Raw genomic sequence first — 13962 nt, forward strand, 5'->3', positions numbered from 1 at the left:
CTCTTTTCATGTGTCATAATAACGTAACCATTTTTTTAAAAGCAAAAACAAACTTTTTGGATCAAAGAATAAATACAATGTCTTCATCCGATAATAATAATAATAACGATGAAAACGATAATCGAATGTATAGCGAAAATAATCGTCTAAAATCGTTTACAAATTGGCCACATAATTCCGAAAACATTTCCAAAAAAGAGGTGAGGAAAAAAGTTTTTTTCGTTGAATAAAAATTCTTGTTTTTTTCTCCCACACAACAACAACAACAAAGATGGCCAAACATGGCTTCTATCAATTACATGGCCATGATAATAATGATGATCTGGTTCGATGTATATTCTGTGACATTCATATGAGCGGTTGGCAATCAAAAGATGATCCAAATGTTGAACATCAAAAAGCCAGTCCTGATTGTTTATTTGCTAAATTACAAAAATCACAAATGGATTTAACACTTGAAGAATTTATGACAATTGTTTATGAAAAAAATAACATAAAAATAGTAAGTTGAATATTTATTTATTTTAAAAAAGGAATATAAGTTTTTTTTTAAAATGATTATCTCATTACCCAGAAACGTTATCGTGAAACAATACGAGAAAATTTATCGGAAAATATCGAAAAACTTCTTGCAGTTGTCGAAAAAGTATAACGGATTTTAATACTCATCATCATCATCATCGAACATGCATTTTTTTCAAAAAATAAAATTTGGTCCATTTTAAATTAAACATATGATCATTTCAATTCAATTGTCAATTTGTGGATGTTGATGATGATATCTTTTTTCCCGATCTTGATAATTTTTCATTCTCATTCATAACCGAACCTCTTGTTTGTCTTCGCGAATTTTTTTCAACCTAATTCAAATATTTTGATAAAAGAAAATAAAAATCACAGATATTAAACAAAACAAAAAATCAATCAATCAAGAATCATACTTCAAGTGTTGTGTGATATTTTTCACGTGTTTTGATTTTAGTCATTTCAGTTGTATCGAAAAGATCAATAGTTTCTTTAGCAAATTCCATTATGCTTTTGATTATGTTTGGTTCAGTATTCAAAATAATACCATTAGTAAACATTAACATTAAATCACGTTTAAATTCAGATTCATTACGAATTTGTCCAGATTCGATACGTTTTTTAGTTGCATTCAGATCGATATCCTGATATATAGCATCACGATATTCATCATTATTTTCGAACGGTTTCAAAACTAACTGAGCATATCGATGATTTTGTATGGCTCGTATGATGGCTGAAGATGCTTTTTTCCATTTAGCATCGCTATCATTATTATCGTTAGCAGTTCGAGATGAAGTTGATCCGGCTGGTTCGGAAATAACACTTTTTGAATCATTCGATTCTTCACTATAATTTACAAATGTATTCGATGATTCTTCATTGATGGAAGAAGTTCGTTTTTTTGTTGCTGTTGTTGTTGGTTTTAAAGTTTCATCTTCTTTTTTCATTACAGTGATTGATTCATTTTGTTGTTGTTGTTGTTGTTGTTCAATAGAATGATGAGCCGTCGAACGAGTTGAACGTGTTTGAATAACATTATTACTCGTATTACTGGTATTAAGTCTTCTACGTTTTCGTTGTCGGCTATTATTTTTATCATTATTTGGTGTGGAAATAGATTCTTGACTTTGATCGTTTTGTTGTTGTTGTTCAACTTTTACTATATTTTTATCATCCATCAATTCGGAATCAATTTTTATTGAATTGTCAACATTATCCTTTGTATTATGTGGTGCAGGACTTTCAACAATGTCCATTGATGAATCAGTATGTAGATCGGGTTTAATTTCAGAAATAATTTTCTGTTCTGTCGTTGAAATGCTACCACCACTATTGTCTTCTGTTTTCGATTCTGTTGATGAAACAATTCCATCATCAAAAACTGTTTCATTTGTTTCACAAGATTCATCATTAGTCATTTCGATAGTAATGTTAGTCGGTTCATTTTCAACATTATCCTTATAATTACTGGATGCAGAATCTGATTCAATATCGACTGTTGTTTCGATCTTGCTGGTTGTTGTTGTATTCGTAGTTTTCGTCACATGATTTCCATTAGTTTTTTCATCAATTTCTATCGATGGTTTTATATCATCATTTTTATTTCGTTCCGAAATCAATTCCGTTTCAGAATTGTTTTCAATTTTTGGTGAAATAATTGATGCTTGATTTTGTACGATAGAAGTCGATGATGATTGATTGTCTATTGGTGCAGTATCATCAATATTATCAGTTTTGTTGTTGTTATTTTCCACTGAAATATTATCCGAAATTTCATTTTCAGATAATTTTTCTTTTTCAATATCAACGGTTTTTTCTGTGATTGTTGTTGCTGTTGGCGTTGGTTTTTCTTTGGCTGCCATCGAATCACCTCCTCGAATAGATGATTGTCGATTGGTAATTGGTGTTGATCCGGAACGGAATTTCATCGATATTTGTGATAATCTCATTTCACGTTCAGCTAACCATTTTTGATATTCATTTTCTTCATCTTTTTTTTGTTGTTCTCTTTTTTTAATATCGGTTGATAATTTTTGTAAATAATTTCGATCATAATCGGATGATTTTAATTTATCCAAAATTTTATTTAAATTTTTCATTTCTTTAAATTTTTCTTTCATTCCTTGTTCCAATTCATTCATACGTTCAGTAGAATATTTTTTTACAATTAAATCTTGTGTAGTTTCTTCACCACGTTCTCCACGTTTACGTCTGAAATGATTATGAAATCATAATTTTATTTTAAAAATATTCAAAAAAAAAGAATGCTTACTTTGGTGCTTCAATCTTATCAAACATATCATTGTATTGTAGTGCACAGAATTTTGGATTAAACCAATCGGATGGTCGATCTTTTTCGGCAAATGATTTTAAATGTCGTACTATAGGTCCCCTATTTTATTTCGAAAAACATCATTATCGTTTACAAACAAACTGAAAAAAATATTTACCAATTTTGATTTCCAATTTTCTGTACACCAGATGCCAAAACAAGTTTTTCCTGTGTTGACCATTCATCAATCGGTTCTTGTTTCAATCGTAATCCTAAATTGTAAACCATTAATAATTCAATTCATTAATAATTTCGAAAAAAAAACCAACTAACTTTGTCGATCATATGAAGCCATTTTGTTGTTATCAATTCAAATAGAAAACTTTCATTAAAAACGTCGAAAGAATTTTTTGTTTTTCAAAATGAAGAATGCTCGATATTTTTTTGTTTTTGTTTTGATTATTCATAAATATCGAGACAAAAAGAATTCATAAAATATGTAACAATGAAAATAGGGTAAAGTATTTTTTCAAAAAAATCATTGAAATTCTTTTTTTTTTTAATTACAGGATCCACTTTAGACATTTTTTTTCATTTTTAAGATAATACATTAATTAATTATTTCAAAGAAATAAACAAAAAAATTGATTTAATCAACGGACTTGGTCATAAAGAGCGTCATCCATTAAGGAACATTTCGAAAAACCTTATCCTGTTTCCTTTTCACTGGCGGATAAACGGGTAAAGTCGAACATGTTTGCATTCGAAAAATTCGAATTCATGCATGTGCTCGTTCGTATCATCTCGTTTCAATCTCATTCACCAACAAAACATTCGAATCTGTTTAAGGCAAAAGCAGAAAAAAGCGAAGTTGGGCGAATTAGAAAATCAATTTTTTTTTAGGTCATTTACAATTGACAAGGCTGTATCGAAACGATCTTACAAAATATATGATCTTCAGACCCGCAGTGCTTTTGTTGAAATTATCAAACTTGATTGGTAAATAATTTATCAGAAATTTTATTCTTTAAAACAAAAAATATTCTTTATTTTACAGTATGCATGATCTCGACGAAGGTGTTCTCGAGAAATATTATATATGCTACAATCAAGTTGGAAAAATTCGAAGTTCCATTGATCAACACAGCGATGCAAATAGTATCGTCTCGTGAAGATAAACAGAATCCAAAGAATCAATTGAAGGGGAAATTCAAAATCGACTTTCAAATTCAAAGGAACTGCAGCATCGAAATATCGGTAATATTTTTTTTCTTCATAAATTTTCAAATATTAACTTTTTCTCATTATAATAAGAAATACCAAGTTTTTAATCGAATCAATCAAAATCTTGGCGATTGATCAATGGGTTTTAACATAACACCAAAATTCCATAACATTTTACATTATTGGGCAGGATGCAGGAAAATTCGGATTAATTTATTCAATAAGCTCTCAATCGCTTCATCAAAAAACTTAATTAATCCACCGATGGATTTTATCAAATATCAATGGATGAATGAATGATTTCTTTTATTTTTTTTTCTGTTTCTTACTTTATTTACTAAATAATAATCATTTAATAAAATTTATATGGTCGTGTTATAATTCTTTATTCGTTATTTTTTATTTTTATGTAAAGAAAGGGTAATTTTTTTCAATAAATCATTTTCTATATATACTTTGTTTAACCTAACAAGGTGTAAATAGTTGGTATTGGAACAAAAATCTTGCTCATTTTTGAGAAAATTTTTGACAAAATTACAAATTATGTCAACAATTTATCGTGATAATCATCATCATCATCATCATAATAATCATCGACATCATGATGAAGATGATTATCGTTCCGATGATTATAAACATCGAAGAAATTACGTTGATAAAGACAACAGTGATTATTGGATAAAACGACGAAAACAACGTGAATCGATTGGCCGATCAGGTGTTGATCATATTTGGAATCGATCACCAACACCAACTGATGATGATGACGATGATAATGATGTTAAATCGAATAATTCCGATGAAAATTTGGAAAATAATTTAAAACGAAAGAAAAAACATAAACATAAACATAGTGATAATAATCATCATCAACATAAATCGAAAAAAGAAAAGAAGAAAAAAAATAAAAAAGAACGTAAACATAAAAAACGACGACATTCCTCATCATCAGAATCCGAATCCGAAGTTAATAATGATGGTGGTGATCAAAAGATAAAATTCCGTACAATTGAAGAAGAAGAATTTGTTCGTGAATTTAATGAAAAACGTAAACAAAATGAAAAAAATAATGGTGAAAATGATGTGGATGATATTGTTGGCCCGGCACCAATCGAATCATTCGAATTGAATAATCGTGATTTTGGTAAAGCATTGCTGCCGGGTGAAGGTGCAGCAATGGCTGCATTTGTTACCGAAGGTAAACGTATACCACGTCGTGGTGAAATTGGTCTCACTAGTGATCAAATAGAATCATATGAAGAAGTTGGTTTTGTTATGAGTGGTAGTCGTCATCGCCGGATGGAAGCTGTTCGTATTCGTAAAGAAAATCAAATTTATAGTGCTGATGAAAAACGTGCACTGGCTATGTTTAACAAAGAAGAACGTACAAAACGTGAAACAAAAATTTTAACACAATTCAAAGAAATGATTAAACAAAAACAAACAAAATAATCTTTTTTTTAATACTGTATCTTTGATGTATCAATAATAATCATTTTTTTGTAATTTGTAAATAAAAATTTGGATTGATAATTGTAATTGATTAATTAAAATTCAGGTTTTTTAATAAAATTAAAGTAATGCTTTTTCAATAAGTATTCGATCGAATGATGGTGGTGGTTGATAATGAAAATTTGAAAAATACATATCAATAATGGTACCATTATCAACATAAACAACTGGATATATTTCCGATATTTTTATATTACGTATTTCAAAATCGATTGGTTCATTATTTCTACGAAAACGTAATTCAATATGATCATATAATATTGATATAATATCACCTTCTTTTAGTTCATAACCTAAACGATATAATATTTTATTATCATGTACAATTGTACCATCTTGTCGTAATATCCAACTTTGATTATCAGTACCTAATGGTATTGTATTTAGATCAACATTATTGGTTGCCAGACCGATACCGAAATTTCCTATGTGTTTATTTTTTGGTGAAAAACAAGTCGATTAGAATCAATTTCAATCACAAAAAGAATGATTACCTAATTGTTGAATTTTAGCTTCGAAATAAGCTTTATTCTGAACGATTGGAAAATTTGTTATTGCACCACCACTACCACAAATTCTTCTTCCTTTTTTAATAATAACAACATCGTTACCAATATTTGTTCCATCCAAACAAATTTCATTAAATGATTGTTCAAAATGTGTTAAACGTGTCGGGTCGTGGAAACAACCAAAACATCGATTCAAACAGAATAAATATTCCATTATCATTGCTGTTGGTGATGTTGGAACAGGAATAAAATGATGATGATGATGGAAAGAACATCAACAAAACATCAACAACAACACCGATATTCTGTCAACAAAGATGAACGCCATCTATAATTTTGTTGATTTAGATTGAACAGATGATGTTGGAACCAAAAAAAGTTTGGAAAAATTTAACCAAAAATGCCGGTAAAAAATCGAAAATTATCGTCAAAAAATGAAAATCAAGTCAACAACAAAAAACAACAACAACAACAAGATAAAAATCGTTCGAAACAACAAGGAGAAACTGATTTAAATTTCAAAATATCATCCAAATGGATATTCATTTGGTTTCTGATGGCACGTTTATGTTCATCATTATGGAATAATATTAATGATTGTGATGAAACATTTAATTATTGGGAACCGGGGCATTTTCTCCTGTATGGCAGCGGTTTTCAAACATGGGAATATTCACCTAAATATTCAATACGATCGTATACATATCTATGGTTTTATATGTTACCGGGTAAATTATTTAAAAATTATTTCGAAAAATTTGAAATTTTCTACATTATACGTTGTTATATGGCTATATTATCGGCCATCGTTGAAACATTTTTGTTCATGTAAGTTTTGCAATCAAGATGATGGAATTTGAATTTGAAATTTTTCTCTCAAACACTCAGATCAATTCGAAAATCATTCGGTAATAAAAATGCCCTATATTATTGTCTGATATCCAGTCTATCGACCGGTATGTTTAATTCAATGACATCATTCCTGCCAAGTTCATTTGCCATCTATACTGTTTGTTTATCATTTGGTTTTTGGCTACGTGGAAATCATACATTTTTTATTGTTTTCTTTGCTGCCGGTTCGATTCTTGGTTGGCCATTTGTTTCGGCAATTGGGTATATTTGTTTTAAATTTTCTTTTTCTCATTTTAAAATTTATTCAAATTTGATCAGGATTCCAATAGCATTATTCTATCTATTTAGCAATCGATATCGAATGAAATTCATCAAAATATCAATCATTTCAGCAATAATAATATCACTGCCAATCATTATAATTGATACATATTATTATGGAAAATTTGTATTCGCCCCGATAAATATCATTCTTTATAATGTTTTCAGTGAACATGGTTCAACACTTTATGGAACGGAACCATTTTCATTTTATCTGAAAAATTTATTTTTAAATTTCAACATTTTCTTTATCATTTCATCATTATCCATACCTGTTTTGGTAAGTAATTTTACTTAATTATTAAACCTCGATTTAAAATCTTGGATTTTAAACAGATTATTTCCTCGCTGATCAATAATCGAATGGATCGACAGAATTTACAACGACAAATCCTAATCAATTTTTCATTACTTGTTTGGTATTTGATATTTTTCTGTCAATCACATAAAGAAGAACGTTTTATGTATCCAATATATCCACTGTTATGTTTGACAACATCCTTAACATTAACAAATTTGGAATCGATTATCAACAACAATCGATTACAATCGATATTGATAAAATTATTATTTTCAATATTTTTCCTGTTAAGTTTATCAAGAACATTAGCATTATATCGTGGATATTATTCATCATTGAATATTTATCATGAATTTTGGCGACCACCATTATTGGATGTTAATAATGATTCAAATCAAACATCAACAACAAAAATCATTTGTTTGGGTAAAGAATGGCATCGTTTTCCAAGTAATTTTTTTATACCGGAAAAAAAATTTCAAATTGAATTCATACGGTCAGAATTTCGTGGACAATTACCAAAATATTTTGATAAAAAAGTAAAATATCCAACACGTATTGAACCGAATGATATGAATGATCAAAATCAAGAACAACCAGAACGTTATGTTAATGATATTCAATCTGATTGTGATTATATAATTGATTCGGATTATCCCGATTTCTATGGCCGTGATTATCCATATTCAAAACATCCTGAATCATGGAAGATAATTAAATCTTTTCGTTATTTAAATCAAAAACAATCATCAATTGTTTTTCGTACATTTTATCTACCATTTTTATTTGAATATAAATGTCATTTTATTGATTATAATATATTGATTAATGCTAGGAAACACAGCAAATCAAATTAATTAATTATGATGATAATTTAAAAAAAAATTACAAAAAAAGTTACAAAGAAAACTAAATTGATGACGCGCCAAAACATGATCAATAAGTTGTGCGCATGCTCGAATTTTTTTTTCTCAGTGTTGGATTAGCCAATCACATGTTAACACGATTCGAAGGCAGCTTGCTTTGCTTTGATATGTATGCTTTGTGTATGGGGCAATGTTGTTAAATATAATTACAACACACACATACCAAACATAGAAACATACTTATTCTTTCATTGAATAAAATCATTTTCTCGTTTTTTCTTTGCATCATTTAACCATTCGATGGATCTTTGTAAATCGTAATTAAATTAATTTAATTATAATCAACTAATCAAATAATCGTACGTCGTTTGTCATCTTTTGGGGCGAATATATTTTTGGTGTTAAAAAAAAACATTCGAAACTTATTCCAGCAAAAACCAAAAAAAAACAAAGTTGAAAAAAAATGGTCCAAGCATCTATGTTAATCCGGATGCCAAGGGCTACTCATATCTATTTTCCATTATTATTCGATATTGTTTTTAATCTTGGTAAGTAATTTGTTAAAAATTTTAAAATTTTAAAATGAAAATCTTTCGTTTCGTTTTTTTGAAAAGTATACTGTGTTTATGGTTCAGATGTTGATGCACATCTTGAGCTTGGTATGCAATTATTAATGAAAGGACAATTAAATGATGCATTATCACATTATCATCTGGCAGTTGGTATGTAAATCATCATATTATAATAATGATAAATGTCAAAAGTCAATAATTATTAACATTTTTAATTTTTTTCCTCTTTTTGTTTAAAGAAAATGATCCAAAAAATTATCTAACTTATTTTAAACGTTCAACCGTTTATCAAGCAATGGGTCGTTATCGTTCAGCATTAGATGATTTAAATGAATGTTTACAATTGAATCCGGATTTCAATCCAGCCAGATTACAAAAAGCTGTCGTCCTATATCGACAGGGAGATTTGGAGCAAGCACAAAAAGAATTTGAATATATTCTACATGTTGATCCTAATCATTTGGAAGCACATCAATATTATCAACAAATTGAACATCTAAAAAATGATAAATATTTAGTCGAACATTTAGTCGATATTGGTAAATGTTCCGAGGCGATACCATTGTTGGATAAATTGTCACAAGAATTATATTGGAGTTATGAACTACGTGATATGCGTGCACATTGTTTTGAATCGATTGGCGATATAATTAATGCAATAAATGATTTACGTGCATTAACTAAAATGAAATCAGATAATACGGATGGATTTTTGAAATTAAGTAAACTTCATTATCAAATTGGTGAACCAGAAGAATCATTGAATGCAATACGTGAATGTTTAAAATTAGATCCGGATCATAAAGAATGTCATCAACATTATAAAAAAGTAAAAAAATTAGCAAATCTTTATAAATTGGCAACAGATTTTGCAGCTAAAAATGATCATCAAGGTTGTATTGATAAATTACAACAAGGTTTAGAATTAGAAACGAATGTACCAAATTTAGTTCATCTTTTTAAATCAAAATTATGTCATTGTTTAAATTTGGTAAGTAATCACTGAATGAACTTGTCACTTGTTTATCTGATTGAATTTATCTGGTTTTTTTTCAACAGAAAGGAAACTCCCAAGAAGCAATCAAAATTTGTAGCGAAGTATTAGAATTAAATCCAAACGATATACATGCATTATGTGATAGAGCAGATTCATATATTAATCTTGAAAATTATGATGATGGTAAGCTAACTGATGATAATTTTCATTTAAAAATTTACTAAATTAATCATTTTTTTTGTTTAAAATAGCATCAAGTGATTATAAAAAAGTTTTACAAATCGATGAAAATATGACACGTGCCAAAGATGGTTATAATAAAGCGGAACGATTGAAAAAACAATCAAAAAAACGTGATTATTATAAAATACTTGGCGTACCACGTCATGCAACCAAAAAAGATATAATGAAAGCATATCGTAAAGCTGCAAGTAAATGGCATCCCGATCAATATCAAGGTGATGAAAAGAAAAAAGCCGAGGAAAAATTTATTAATATTGCTGCAGCGAAAGAAGTTTTAACCGATCCGGAAAAACGTGAAAAATTTGATAATGGTGAAGATCCATTAGATCCTGAACAACAGAATGGTAATGGATTTCATCCATTTTCGCAAGGATTTGATCCATTTGGTGGTCGTTATACGTTTCGATTTACATTCTAATTTTAAGTAATTTTTGCCAACGGTTTTTTTTCAAACAAAAATAATTAAAAAAATTGTAATATAAAAAAAACAAAATACTTCAAACAATATTTATAGATTTGTAAATATTATTGTCATTATTTTTTCATCATCTGTTTTCTTTTTTTTAAATTTAAAAAAAATAAAAAATTTTTAAAATTAAAAATCCGTGGAATGTTTTTTTTTATGAGCGCACTTACTATTTGAACAGCAACATGTGTTGCGTGTTGAAATATTTTTTGTAAATTTTTGTTTGTTTTTCATTTTTTATCCAAATTTTTTTCTGGATTTCCTTCAACGAAACCGAACGATATGGATCGAAAAAAAGAAAATTTGGAAAAAGAAATTCACCAGGCAGTCATATTGATCGATAATGATGGTGATAGTTTTGCCAAATTATCGACCAGGCCAAAAGTCCTAATGAATTTGATCGATCGTCCAATATTGCAATATACGTTCGAAATGTTATCATTATCCAATATAGATGAAATTTTCCTATTTTGTTGTGAATTTTTTGATGAAATTAAAAAATTTATCGAGTAAGTTTAGAAAATCGAATCATTTAACAAGAAAAATAAAGAAACTAATCAATTTCCTTACTTACATTTACAGTGATTATAATCATAATGTCTATGTTAAATTAAATATTCAGATATTTTATTCGGAAGATTATACAAGCCTTGGTCCAGTGATGAGAGATTTAGATTCACGTGGTTTAATTAAATCCAATTTCATTTTAATGCATGGTGATTGTATTGGAAATCTTCATCTGGATAAAATGATTGAAAAACATAAGTAAATTTTGATGACAAAAACATTTTCTCTGTCTAAATCTTGTGTTTGTCATTTAGGGAAAATATGAAAAAAGATCCTGGCTGTGTTATGACATGTTTATTTCGTAAAGTATGGCCAGATCATCGTTCAAGACGATCGTCATCAAATCAAAAAACAATGATTGCATTAGATTCACAACAAAAAATTGTTTTGTTTGAAAAACCGTTGAGACCAACTACCGAAATACCAACGGTTTGTATTTTTTTTTAAATTTAAAAATACATTTCTTTTACAAAGAATTTTTTCTATTTTTAGGAACTATTCGAAAAAAATTCCTGTATTTCATTTCATTATGATTTATTTGATACTGAAATTGCTATTTGTTCGGAAAAAGTACCACCAGATTTTTCCGATAATTTTGATTTTGAAACACGTGAAAATTTTATACATGGATTATTGGCCGATATCGAGGTAAGTAATTTGAAATGAAAATTCAATTTCCAAAAATTTTTCTTTCCTTTCCTCGCTATAGTTATTATGTCATCATATTCATGTAGAAATTTTGGATAAAGGTTATGCTGCACGTGTTGATTGTATACAATCTTATCGTAATATAAGCAATGATTTGCTACAACGATTTGTTTCACCAATTGTACCGCAAGGTTGTCCGATTACTGCTGATGATTTTGATGAAAATAATTTACAATCATCAAATGATAATGATGAAGACGAAAATCCAAACGATGGTGATGAAGATGACCAAGATGAAGAATATGATTCAGATTCGAGTACGGAATTTTCCGATTCATCCGATAATGGCGATGATAATGATGATGGTGATGGTGATGATTTTAATAGCCTTGATGATGAATATTCAGGTGAGAGTTTTTTCTGTTTTGTTTTGTTTCTGATTCTGATTTGGTTTTTATTTTGGCTTGTTATTTAGCATTTTATGATGAAGTATATGATAGTCTTTTACGAGCAATCAAAGAACAATCCGATCAAGATAATATAATATTGGAAATAAATTCATCAAAACATGCATATAATGTACCGGTAAATGAAGTAAATGCATTAGTCATAAAAGCTTTATTGAATTTAGCCAAAAATTCAAATAATCAACAACAAGGAAATTCAAATCATCATTTTTTACAAGCAATTAATTCAAATCTTAAATATGGTCTACCTATCATAAGAAATTATATCAAAAGTATTTCATCACAAAATGATTGTATTTATGCTGTTGAAGAATTTCAATTACAAAATAAAGAATCAATAAGTAGTTTATATTTGGTAAAAATTATTGAATTTTTATATGAAGAAAATATATTGGAAGAAGATTTAATTCTGAAATGGTTTTATCGACCAAAAAGTTTATCAAATCATCTTACCAGTGAACAGGAAACATTACGTAAATCAAAAGAAATTGGCTTGTTCATTAAATGGCTTGAAGAAGCTGAAGAAGAATCATCCGATGATGATGATGATTGAAGTTTTTCTTTTTAAAAAAATTTTTCAAATAAAATATTTTTTCAGAAAAATTTTCCCAGAATTTTTTTTTCGCAAAAGATTGAGAAACTTTCCATAAATGCATACGATTCACAAAGCGTGTGTGTGTGTACAATGTATTTCCTCTCTTCCTTTCTCACTGCTGTGTTGCCTCGTGTTTTCTTTTTTTTTTTATGTTGAGTTTTCGAAGTTATTCTTCTTCGGATAATTATCATTGATTCAATCAAAATGAATTCTCAAGTAAAATCAATCGGTGTTAAAGGTGTTGATCAAAGTGAATTTGTTGTTGCATTGGCAGCATTTTTGAAAAGGTTTGTTTTTGTTTCTAGCCACTCACATATCACTCATGTGTCAACGAAAAAAAATTGATTTTTTCATTTGTTTTTTTTCATTGTTTGAAAAATAGATCGGGTAAATTAAAAGTACCAGATTGGAGTGATTTAGTTAAAACAGCCAATTTTAAAGAATTGGCGCCATATGATGATGATTGGTTTTATACACGTTGTGCTTCAATTGCCCGTCATTTGTATCATCGATCACCAGTTGGTTAGTTTTTTGTCTAGTTGACTTTGTTTTCGTTTTAAAACTAATATTATTTTCAATTTTGCCAGGTGTTGGTGCCATAACCAAAATCTATGGTGGCCGAAATCGTCGCGGTGTACGTCCATCACATTTTGGTCGTGGTGGTTCGAATATTGCCCGTAAATCATTGCAAGCATTGGAAGGTTTGTACTCTATTTCCCGCCTATTAAAGAATTTTAAACTAACCAAATAATTTATCTTTTTTAAAAAAAAATTCCAGCCGTCAATTGGGTAGAAAAAGATGCCAATAGTGGTGGTCGACGTTTAACAAGCCAAGGTTATAAAGATCTGGATCGTATTGCGGCACAATTAAAAGAAGCATCACGAAAAAAGATTCTGGAAGAAGCTGCCGCTGCTGCTGCTGCTTCAGCAACCGTTCCTGTTGCGGTTCAATAATTAATTTTCTTTTTTTAAATAAAAATATTTTTTTTTGATTAAAAAAATTAAAAAAAAATTAATATAAT

The 13962-nt window shown here is 28.7% G+C and overlaps 8 protein-coding genes and 2 long non-coding RNA genes across 10 annotated transcripts; 7 read left to right on the forward strand and 3 right to left on the reverse strand.

Annotated features, from left to right (window-relative positions):
- Positions 1 to 8: 8 nt before the first annotated feature.
- On the forward strand, positions 9 to 709 carry Det (baculoviral IAP repeat containing deterin). The gene is made up of 3 exons (XM_027338820.2): positions 9 to 200; positions 272 to 502; positions 575 to 709. Exons 1-3 carry the CDS (start codon positions 9 to 11, stop codon positions 650 to 652), a joined length of 501 nt encoding a protein of 166 aa, XP_027194621.2. The 3' UTR covers positions 653 to 709.
- LOC113789302 (uncharacterized) lies at positions 497 to 3267 on the reverse strand. The gene is made up of 5 exons (XM_027338819.2): positions 3134 to 3267; positions 2979 to 3072; positions 2801 to 2920; positions 942 to 2739; positions 497 to 860 (listed from the first exon to the last, which is right to left on the reverse strand). The coding sequence occupies exons 1-5, from the start codon at positions 3153 to 3155 to the stop codon at positions 756 to 758; spliced, it is 2139 nt and encodes a 712-aa protein (XP_027194620.2). The 5' UTR covers positions 3156 to 3267; the 3' UTR covers positions 497 to 755.
- A 125-nt stretch (positions 3268 to 3392) lies between these two features.
- Positions 3393 to 4405, forward strand: LOC113789306 (uncharacterized). Its single transcript, XR_012846266.1, has 3 exons — positions 3393 to 3799; positions 3858 to 4057; positions 4115 to 4405. It is a non-coding gene; the product is annotated as an uncharacterized LOC113789306 (long non-coding RNA).
- Positions 4406 to 4534: 129 nt separating this feature from the next.
- On the reverse strand, positions 4535 to 6265 carry LOC113795050 (SPRY domain-containing protein 7). Its single transcript, XM_027345228.2, has 2 exons — positions 6031 to 6265; positions 4535 to 5961 (listed from the first exon to the last, which is right to left on the reverse strand). The coding sequence occupies exons 1-2, from the start codon at positions 6263 to 6265 to the stop codon at positions 5597 to 5599; spliced, it is 600 nt and encodes a 199-aa protein (XP_027201029.2). The 3' UTR covers positions 4535 to 5596.
- On the forward strand, positions 4568 to 5563 carry LOC113795040 (uncharacterized). Its single transcript, XM_027345219.2, has one exon. It carries the CDS (start codon positions 4568 to 4570, stop codon positions 5474 to 5476), a length of 909 nt encoding a protein of 302 aa, XP_027201020.2. The 3' UTR covers positions 5477 to 5563.
- Positions 6266 to 6445: 180 nt separating the features above from the next.
- On the forward strand, positions 6446 to 8660 carry LOC113795045 (alpha-1,2-mannosyltransferase ALG9-like). The gene is made up of 4 exons (XM_027345223.2): positions 6446 to 6873; positions 6934 to 7158; positions 7216 to 7498; positions 7555 to 8660. The coding sequence occupies exons 1-4, from the start codon at positions 6446 to 6448 to the stop codon at positions 8374 to 8376; spliced, it is 1758 nt and encodes a 585-aa protein (XP_027201024.2). The 3' UTR covers positions 8377 to 8660.
- Positions 8653 to 10713, forward strand: P58IPK (dnaJ homolog subfamily C member P58IPK). The gene is made up of 5 exons (XM_027345225.2): positions 8653 to 8933; positions 9000 to 9107; positions 9197 to 9948; positions 10017 to 10137; positions 10206 to 10713. Exons 1-5 carry the CDS (start codon positions 8849 to 8851, stop codon positions 10613 to 10615), a joined length of 1476 nt encoding a protein of 491 aa, XP_027201026.2. The 5' UTR covers positions 8653 to 8848; the 3' UTR covers positions 10616 to 10713.
- Positions 10449 to 13006, reverse strand: LOC142645084 (uncharacterized). Its single transcript, XR_012846267.1, has 4 exons — positions 12799 to 13006; positions 11238 to 11402; positions 10834 to 11128; positions 10449 to 10753 (listed from the first exon to the last, which is right to left on the reverse strand). It is a non-coding gene; the product is annotated as an uncharacterized LOC142645084 (long non-coding RNA).
- LOC113795046 (translation initiation factor eIF2B subunit epsilon-like) lies at positions 10946 to 12948 on the forward strand. The gene is made up of 6 exons (XM_027345224.2): positions 10946 to 11172; positions 11246 to 11428; positions 11485 to 11659; positions 11723 to 11878; positions 11940 to 12285; positions 12354 to 12948. Exons 1-6 carry the CDS (start codon positions 10946 to 10948, stop codon positions 12896 to 12898), a joined length of 1632 nt encoding a protein of 543 aa, XP_027201025.2. The 3' UTR covers positions 12899 to 12948.
- Positions 13007 to 13031: 25 nt separating the features above from the next.
- Positions 13032 to 13961, forward strand: LOC113795051 (small ribosomal subunit protein eS19-like). The gene is made up of 4 exons (XM_027345229.2): positions 13032 to 13227; positions 13323 to 13462; positions 13528 to 13641; positions 13719 to 13961. Exons 1-4 carry the CDS (start codon positions 13145 to 13147, stop codon positions 13892 to 13894), a joined length of 513 nt encoding a protein of 170 aa, XP_027201030.1. The 5' UTR covers positions 13032 to 13144; the 3' UTR covers positions 13895 to 13961.
- Position 13962: the final 1 nt, after the last annotated feature.

The sequence above is a fragment of the Dermatophagoides pteronyssinus genome, unplaced genomic scaffold (assembly GCF_027571235.1).
Source record: "Dermatophagoides pteronyssinus isolate colony J.1.1.1.1 unplaced genomic scaffold, Derpt_VIB-CSIC_2022.12 sq0006, whole genome shotgun sequence".
In the NCBI taxonomy this organism is placed as follows: Eukaryota; Metazoa; Arthropoda; class Arachnida; order Sarcoptiformes; family Pyroglyphidae; genus Dermatophagoides; species Dermatophagoides pteronyssinus.